Here is an 8809-nt window from a genome sequence, read left to right as displayed (position 1 = left end):
ACTCGCGGCCGAGAGCGAGTGTCTAATTGCATCGCGTCATCTTGGATGGCAAAGGCTGTTCTCTAAGATCGGGTTTCGCTAAAGTCGCGGAGCTCCTCCCTTTTCTGCGCCGTTTCTTTTCTTTTCTCCCGTTTCTTTTTTTTAACGTCAAACCTACAAACGCGAAGACGAGTTTCGCTGGACGCGTGTAACGGCAGGCTTATCTTATAGCGTTTTCGACTGACTGGAACTGACATGGGTTTAAGGCCCGGTCTACAATGAGTCGTTAGTCAGAAGTCGCAACTATATGTTGATCCTTTTCCTTTCTGGGTGGAAGAAAAAGGACCGACATATAGTTCCGACTTCTGACTAACGACTAACAACTCATTGTAGACCGGGCCTTAGCGCTCCCGGAGCGATTAACCCGAAGATACTAGGAACATATGTTCGACCGAAAATGGGTTAAGAACCTGGGTTAGGTTCTAGTTACAATATTCTTGTCAATTTTATGATAAAATCGAAAAGTTTATTGGTACACTTACGCGTTATTATCGTCAAAGAATACTTTGTTCCACAATAAACACGCACGTATAACCTGATTGTAACCTAACGTAGCTTCTTAGCACTGATGGATCAATTCGCAATGGTATGGGTCGAACATGGGTTGCATTTGGGTTATTTGTCTAGTAAACTAAAACAAAACTCGTGACGTCATTAATCGCTCCCGGAGCGATTAATCCTGGTCCAGTCGAAAACGCTATTAGACGGTTGTTCCGTAAGTGCTGAACATCACTCTGGTGGTATCTGTGTCGAGGGTGACGTCCTCCGGTGACGCTAGGTCGACCTTTATGGATCCGGAATTGTTCCGCCTGCGCGTCATGCCACCGCCCCAATTCGACAGGGTCCAGTGGTAGGTCTCGCCCTCTCTCTCGGCGTTCGCCGCGGCGGTCTCCTGCGTCGTCTCGTTCTCCTTGTCCAGGCCGGTGTCGATCGAGACCGACGACTGCGACGCGACCGAGTCGAAGCTGGAGTCGCCGCCGCCGCCGCCTCTGTACCGACTCACGTATTCCGTCGCCATCTCGCCGGGCGACTCCTCGATGGCTCGCAGGATGTTCTGACACAGTTCCGAGTCGAGCGGTATCGGATCCTCCGAGTCGCGGTTGTGAATGGTCACCGCTATGTGAGCCGGATGCGGAATCGGCAGCGGGATCACCAGCTTCTCCGCGCTGTACGTTTGAATCTGGCGTTTCCACGGCTGCCACCGTCCCTCCGAGTTGTTCTCGCTCGTCATCGTGCGCCTCCGAATCTTCGTCGACGTCAACAAGCCGCTGGTATCGCTGCAAAGAGCCGTTTTACATATTTTCTTTCTCCTGCAAAAGATTACGGCACAATCAGAGGGGGACAATTACCATCGCTTGTCGGACTTTCTGCTGTTGCTGGTTTGCTTGGCCCTCGGATTAAAGGCGGACACCTCGAGATACGGGCTGTGCACCTGGATATTCCCGCGCGGCGCGTAAACAGCGCCGAGTAAATCGGGCCCGTTGATGCCGCCGAGCTCGGTGCTGTGCACCATGTCCGTGTACCGCGACAGATCGACTCCCGGATGCGGCTCCAATCTGAATTTCGTATCGGAGTCGTCGAGCGGCTGCAGGAAATCCAGACTGAAGATGTCGGCGTACATGAGCCCCGCCAGGCCCGCCCAGTCGCACACCCCTAAACCTTTGTTCTCCCAGAAGTCCTCCTCGTTTCCAGGCAATCTCGCGAAAACGTGAGTGGGATAGAGACGTTCCAGCATCAGCGCGCCTTGCTGTATGACCACCTGCAATGTTATTTCGACTCTATCGTAACCGAATTGCACGCGCGTATACGAATTCGTATGGCATTAATAGAAACGCGAACCCACGCGGAACGGGATCTTACGGAAAACAATTACCTTCAGGTCGAAAGTGGTTAATTTGATCTTACTCCTCACCGCGACGCCGAGACCAGTCTGCAAATTTTTTCTTCGCCGGTCCAGCTTCTCGTACAGTACGGCGATTAGATCTTTGGCTTCTTTCTCGAGCGATTTGTACGGATCCTTTGTCTTGGCGAGACTAGCGGCGAACGGGCCGAAACAGGCCTCGACGAACTGCGTAAAATCTCTCTGCGGTTGAGTGACGAGTCTCTCGGTCTCCTGCTGGAAAGCCAGCAATTCGTCCAGCTCTAGTTTCGCCTCAAACGCGGCCAACGCCTGTTCCGCTCTGATCTGGCGAAGGTAATTTGAGCTTCTTACATTTTATTCCTCAGATATTACAGTTGTCCAGTGAAAAAGTGCAAGTACTCACTTGATAATAATAATCCGAAGCTAATCCCGGCCCAGCTATTCTCTTTACGACGAAGCTGTCACTCGCTGGTATCCGACCTCTATTTTTGATCACTAGATGGAACATAGCCGTATCCCAGAATACTCTGACCCAGTAACGTATCACAGCAACTGCAGCATCGAATTATTTTGTATATAATATTTTGCGAGTGCCACTTCCCTCGTTAAAACACACGTTATTTACTTGTAAGTATCACGAATGAGATGACCGGGCACAGGACAAGGGCCACGAATAACGCTGCTATCGGTTGCATGCAGCCCTGAATACCGATGTTCCAAGCTAACGCTTCCATCACCACAAAGTATCGATTGCGGCTCGACTCAGGACTGTCTAGATCCATTATGAGCGCCATGAACGCATGCAGCGTCAACGTGACCAGAGGCATCCTGAAATGGCCGATGAGTTAAGTTCAACTACGTTCTACTAAAGAAAAGACAAACAAACGAGGGATCCGTCGCACGATAAACTAACCACAAGACCGCAGTGAGAGCGACAATCAGTGAACTGACGCTCGCGAGAATGCACACTACGGGAAACACGAACAGGATGATGAGTGTGCCTAGCAAACCCTTGGCACCGTAGTTCCATAGTCTATTTAAATGCCTGGTCATGCCTTTGCCGATGAATCCTAAAAAGACGTTGGTATTGCATTACTAACATTCAGAGTCCGATACTCTCGTAACTATACTGCCGTTACGTTATGAAGCGTGATAAAAAGAGATCTTACCTGTGTCTGGCTCAGTTTCAAAGTGCGTTCGACTTTTACTGATGTGCCTCCAGAGTGCTATTAGTCGGGAACAAAGAGTAGGCATTTGCGACGACTTTCTCGGGAACAACGTCCCGTTGAGTTGACTCAATTCCAGGTCGGGAGTAAACGGTTGCACCAGCAGTAAAGCGCGGAAAGACACCGGGCTACACCACGGTACGGCTACACCCAAGAGGAACATCGCATTCCAAGTCCAACACCATGTCCTGGCGATGTAATTTATCCAACGCCACATCGGCCACCTTCGACACGACGAAATTTATTCAAGTACCGAACGTAACAGTGCAAATAATAGTTTGATCGATTGAGATACCTTGTCGTGGTTGTGTGCACAATCTCTCGTTCAACCAAAAAGACGGGCTGGCTGGGATCCGCGCGAGGCGTCGTGATAGAAGTTGGAGTGTTGCTCAGTACGGTTGGAATTATTTCGGACTGGCCTTGGAAATTGCGTCTTATTATCCAGTTCTTCGGTAGCCAGATTTGCGTCGGCCACTGGAAAGTCCTCGTCGGGGTTTTCACCTTCCGCAGTTCTTTCAGGAGAACTGGCTCTCTCTGAAACAGACAAATCCAAGTTGCCAACAAGTTCCTAGATGACAGATCTTGAAGATCGAGACAGATACCTCTTTCATGAAAGTTAAATCACGATTGAGGAAGTAGACGGTCTGGGTGAGATTCTGATGGCTGCAGAGCGCGAGAGCTTCCTCATGCGCGCTCCACTCGCACTCCTCGATGAAATTCTCCTCGGCCTCGCGCATGCGGTCGCGCATCCACGGCTGTATCCGCGACAGGATCGGATGCTCGCTCTCGATGCGGTGCCGCAGAGATTCTTTGGTTTGCGATAGCTTCCGTTGCACATTCTCCACCGCTCGGTGCATCAGCACGACCGACTGCGCCTGTTGAACCAGCAGCTGAGGGATACCCTCACCCAGCGCAAGTATGTCGGGATGCGACAGGATATTCGAGTATACTCTTTGCAAATATTCACGCATCACCGCTTCGTTGACTTCCTAAAAGGTCCGGTTGACAATAAATACATTTTACAAATTAATAAAATTCCTATGGCTCAAATGTGATAAACACAAATTTGAAGGAATAAAGGACTAAGAGCCGCGACAGGGTGTTAGTGTCTAAATATTTTACTCTAAATCTATTGCGAAAAAATATCACCTCAACCAGGGTTTGAACATGGCTCTTAGTCCTTTATGCCTTCAAATACATTTTAATTTATTCTACACATATTAATTCGTCTCTTTTGTGAATATTATTTTCTAAATATTAAATGAACCTATTTCAGGTGTTTGCGATTGTTAATTTTTTAAATTAAAAAGTCTCCCTTACTCGTTCTATTTCCTCGTCCGGTTTCTTTTGTGCTCTCAATTCAGATATCAGTCTTTCTCTAAAGTGAAGGAACCAGCCTCTTGTCTCTCTCTCCAGAATTGCAACGAGCGTCGGCAGAGCTTTCCTGATTATGTCCCTGCTGAACAGTCTGAGATCGACCGCGGCCCCACCAGGTGTCCCAAATACGAAAGGAACTGAAACGGGCAACAGCTGGGACGATTCTCTCTCGACCTCGAACTTCTCCGTGGTCGCCCGGCGAAGCTGCTTCCGTATAAATCCACATAGTAGCTCCAGAGAATCCTCATATTCCGACTGCGGCGACGCATCGGGGCAAAGACGACGACTTAGATTTATGCAACGGAGATATCGTATCTCACAGGAAATGAGAATAATGTCTTACCCTGCAGACCAACTCCGCCACCAGGTACCGGCAGCGCTCCTCCCTAATTTTAGCATCTAGATTGTGTGCCTGGAGCGACGGTACGCCGATTATGATGTCTGCAAGATGCATACAAATGTAATATGCAACGTATATATCTTAGAGCACGTATAGATATGTATAATGCGGTGTCGGTAATGCGGACGTGCGGTTTCAGACGTCACATATAAGCGCGCGAACGGAGGACGCAAACTGCTCACCGAGAAGTCGCAACAGCCCCGTTAACAATGCTTTAAGGGATTGCGAGACACTGAAGCAATGGGAAACTAATCTAGCCTTTGCCGTTACAACGAGAAACCTAGTCGCCAGGGCGAGATCTGTGAGCAGCGCGTCTCGCCGTCTGTCCCGGCCGCGCTGCAGGAGTCCGCTCAATCGCCATCGGTGGGTCTGCCCGGCAAAGTTGATCGAGTCCACCTCGAACTCCCTGCAAGAAGAATCGCCGATCAGCCGCGCGCGCGGTAAAATCTCCCGGGCGATTTTGCGACGGCCGAAATCATACAAAGCGCCACGTCCTATAGAAAAACAGTGTTGGGACAGTAAGAACGTAACAAACAAAGGTGGTGGTGCCTTCCCCTCCATTACGAAACGATTTACACAGCGACGTGGAAGGTGTATCTACTCGTATTCTAGTTTCACCAGGGATACTTTGCATCTCGATAGCGCTGCTAATCCGTGCTGAATTACATTTAACCGACTAGTCCTATAGTGACTCGCTAAAGCCCGTAGGATTGTCTCCTTGCTGCGATTATGTACAAGCCAAACTTAAAAACTAAAAACCAAACAATAACAGCTGGGAATATGCGGTCTGTACAGATCGAGTGGCATGCGATAGTGAATACACACGTTACGAAAGATGTTACACCAATCTCCAATTCCAGTGGCGCAAAAGAGTTACACGGTAATATGCGTTTATCTCATCAACGCTTCGCGTATGATTCACCGGGCGTTCGAGATAAGTTAATGGCGGTGCGAATGAAGGATCATGCTGTGAACGCGACACCGTTCTCGCGCGGGGGAAGCTAGCCCGGTTAGTCAATCCCGAGGACGCTGTGCAAAGTTTACCTATCGACCTATTTGCATCAACGTTTAACACATTGTCTGCGCTCCTTTAAGCGCTGTCGCTTAAGTGTGTCACACGTACCCGCATCTTCGAATGCTCTCCAACTGAGTGGCATTCAGCTTCTTCGGCTTTCCATATTTATCCTTGTGTAAGCTTTACAGAAATCGTTAGAGCATATCAGACACACACGCAATCTTGAAGCAAGGGATCGCCTCATCTACTCCGCGTCTAAACGCATCGAGAACGCGAGCATGGGCATCGATTCCCAGGCTCGCGGTCCGATCGCGCTATCGTCGCTCTCCGGATTTTGACCCGACGCGGTACACAAGCATATTCGTTCATTACGGCTACGTTTTGCATTACTCGCTTTCTCGCTATTTCTTTTTTTTTCTTTAATTCTCTCTACTGCCTAACTACTGCCGCTACGTAATAATTACACAAAACGACTAGCTAGTCACGATCGTCAAACGAGTAAGGTGGAAAAATGTGATATCCGCTACGCTTCGTGTGGAGAACACCTACCCCCGCTCCCTGATACTCTCCAGCTGCTTGTTGGTCAGTCTCCTGGGCTCGCCCTTGCTGTCCACGGCGACGGCGTCCAGCTCGTCGAAGCTGGGCGCCACGAAGAGGTCTTTCAGGTGGTACTTCTTCCGCGCCAACGTGTCCTCGCCCTCCGTGCACGAGGACAACGGCGGCGGCAGGACGATGGGGAACGTTCGCCAGTGATAGAGGAACTGATGGGCGACCTCCTTGATGTTGTGCACCAACGCCTCGACCTCCGCTGGAGCACCTCGCAGATGCGACGTGTCGAATTTCACCGGTTCTTTCTGAAGAAACGACGCGCCGATATTGACTTTCGCTTTAGATCTTTGTATCTTAAATTCCTCAAATTTTATTCGTATTTCCATGTTTTTACGAGACGAAGGGTGCGCTCGCGCTAAGAGCGTCTTCTAGCTTTCTTTGACACACGACGAGCAACAAGAACAGATGCGGCTCCGCGAACGTACCCAAGATTGAAATTAGGAATAGATACTTTTCCTCGGTCCGGGACGAGTTGTCAACGTGTGATATATTTCTCCAAAGCGAGCGATAAAAGAGGTCGACAAAGCAGACTCATAAAACGCATCGGGAGCTACGCTCGCCGCATATATCAGACGTTCGACCCAGACCGGACCTATCGGTACGACCGATCGATTTCGCGTTACCTCCGGCTGAAGACCATCTGCATTCTCCCGATGGTACGGCTGCTGGGGATAGGCTTGATGATTCGGTCCCGTGTTGGCGGAGTTGGTGGAGGCTGGGTTTAGATTGTGGGGCATCTCGCGCGTGAAAAGCGTGCGCGGTGGCTGGGGTCAGCTGCCCCGTATACCGACTATCTCCTCATATACCATGCTGCTGGTGGCCACCATTTATCATTCCAGGCTGCAAATCAAACACGAGGGATCGATCGAGCACAGATCTTTCCTATTATCTTGGACAGCGATATACGCGGGACAATTATACGCCGAGACGTCAACTGAGGTGCACAGTTGAAAAGTCTGTGTTAAATTTCACAGATACCGCATGTCCCAAACGGTCCACACAAATTTTTGTGTTAACATAATATGGATATGTTAAATAATCACACTAATACTCTGTTAATATTTTATCAGAAAATAAATGCAAATCTCAAAATTATTTGAAATAAATTTTGGGTAAAACTGACATATTTTTAATGACAAAATGAATTTAAAAAATGTAAGTTTTACACTTTACAGATGTAATAAGTGAAATGACGGTTCGAAATCACTCTCGCTTATGTAATATAGAATAAAATCAAGATTTTATTCTGTAAATTTTAACAGATAAATCTTGTTACTAATAATATAGAACATATGTATTGTGTAAGATTAAAACATAAGTAGACATTGTGTTGTTTTAACATTTCTTTTCAAGTATTTTAATAATTTTACATCTGAGGTCAATCAACACAAGAGCAATATGTTAAATTAACACATGAATGTGTTAAGCATTTAACACAAAAATTTTAACCGGCATTTTCTTTAACAAGAAAACACAAATTTTCCAACTGTGTGGAAGTTTGGAGGAGATTTTTCAATTTTATGAAAAGAACGCACAAACACACGGAACTTTCTCTTAAAATTTACCTGAAAATCGTGTAATCGCGGGACAACGTGGCATTTCGAAGAAATAGTAAAATATGTAGTAAAATGTCACAAAACTCGTAAAGCTCTTCGAAATGCCGTGTTGTCCCGCAATTGCATAATTATCAGGTAAACGTTAAGAAAAAAAATTGTCTCCGTGCATATCGCGTAAACGCAAGCGTGTGCGCGGAATTACAATTAGGATATTCTATCGATGCGACGGGCCGAGCTGCTGCGGCCAGAGGAGAGGAAGGGACAGAGGGTCCGAAGGAAAATAGAATTTTATAGGGACGATAAAAATATCCGGAGCGCGCGCGAGCCGTTCGCGTCGCGCGAGGCGGCGGTGGACCGGCTTTGGCTGAATGCGCGAGACCCATTAACCGATTATGTCCCATTAAACGTTTAAGATTCTGAACATTCCACGGCGCGCTCTTCTCGCCGTCGCGCCGCGCCGCGCCGCATGTGCCGCGAATTACGTCCGGCTCTGTCTCCCTCGCGTCGTGTTTTTCTCCCGGCAGGCGACTCGCTCGCGCCATGAAAATTTCCCTCGGAAACACCTCCCTGGGCTCCGTTCGAAAACGTCATCCGAACGCCCCAGTGTATCATTTTATTTTTGTTGCTCATCGAATATTAAACTGAGTGAGAATGAGAGAGAGAGAGAGAGAGAGAGAGAGAGAGAGAGAGAGAGAGAGAGAGAGAGAGAGAGAGAGAGAGAGAGGA

General features: G+C 48.2%; 1 protein-coding gene across 4 annotated transcripts in view; it reads right to left on the bottom strand.

Moving 5' to 3' along the window:
• Nucleotides 1-324: 324 nt before the first annotated feature.
• The window catches only part of LOC105566808, a 24459-nt gene continuing 15974 nt past the window's right edge, over nt 325-8809 (bottom strand). Inside the window, exons 2-16 of one of the 4 annotated variants that reach the window (XM_012021106.1) lie at nt 7151-7367; nt 6468-6772; nt 6027-6098; nt 5086-5309; nt 4847-4944; nt 4447-4758; nt 3729-4115; nt 3422-3660; nt 3070-3350; nt 2814-2970; nt 2526-2728; nt 2304-2452; nt 1913-2224; nt 1389-1798; nt 325-1316 (exon numbers count right to left, since the gene is read on the bottom strand). In XM_012021106.1, the coding sequence (XP_011876496.1) occupies nt 740-1316; nt 1389-1798; nt 1913-2224; nt 2304-2452; nt 2526-2728; nt 2814-2970; nt 3070-3350; nt 3422-3660; nt 3729-4115; nt 4447-4758; nt 4847-4944; nt 5086-5309; nt 6027-6098; nt 6468-6772; nt 7151-7264 (3840 nt within the window). In that variant the 5' untranslated portion in view covers nt 7265-7367 and the 3' untranslated portion in view covers nt 325-739. The remainder of the gene's footprint in view (nt 1317-1388; nt 1799-1912; nt 2225-2303; nt 2453-2525; nt 2729-2813; nt 2971-3069; nt 3351-3421; nt 3661-3728; nt 4116-4446; nt 4759-4846; nt 4945-5085; nt 5310-6026; nt 6099-6467; nt 6773-7150; nt 7368-8809) is intronic. The other 3 variants (XM_012021107.1, XM_012021109.1, XM_012021108.1) reach the window with 3 other exon arrangements.

The sequence above is a fragment of the Vollenhovia emeryi genome, unplaced genomic scaffold (genome assembly GCF_000949405.1).
Source record: "Vollenhovia emeryi isolate VEMERY1.0 unplaced genomic scaffold, V.emery_V1.0 DF939142.1, whole genome shotgun sequence".
Classification (NCBI taxonomy): Eukaryota; Metazoa; Arthropoda; class Insecta; order Hymenoptera; family Formicidae; genus Vollenhovia; species Vollenhovia emeryi.
The sequence above is the reverse complement of the archived record's forward strand: the minus strand, read 5'-3'. Positions and strand labels throughout refer to the sequence as shown.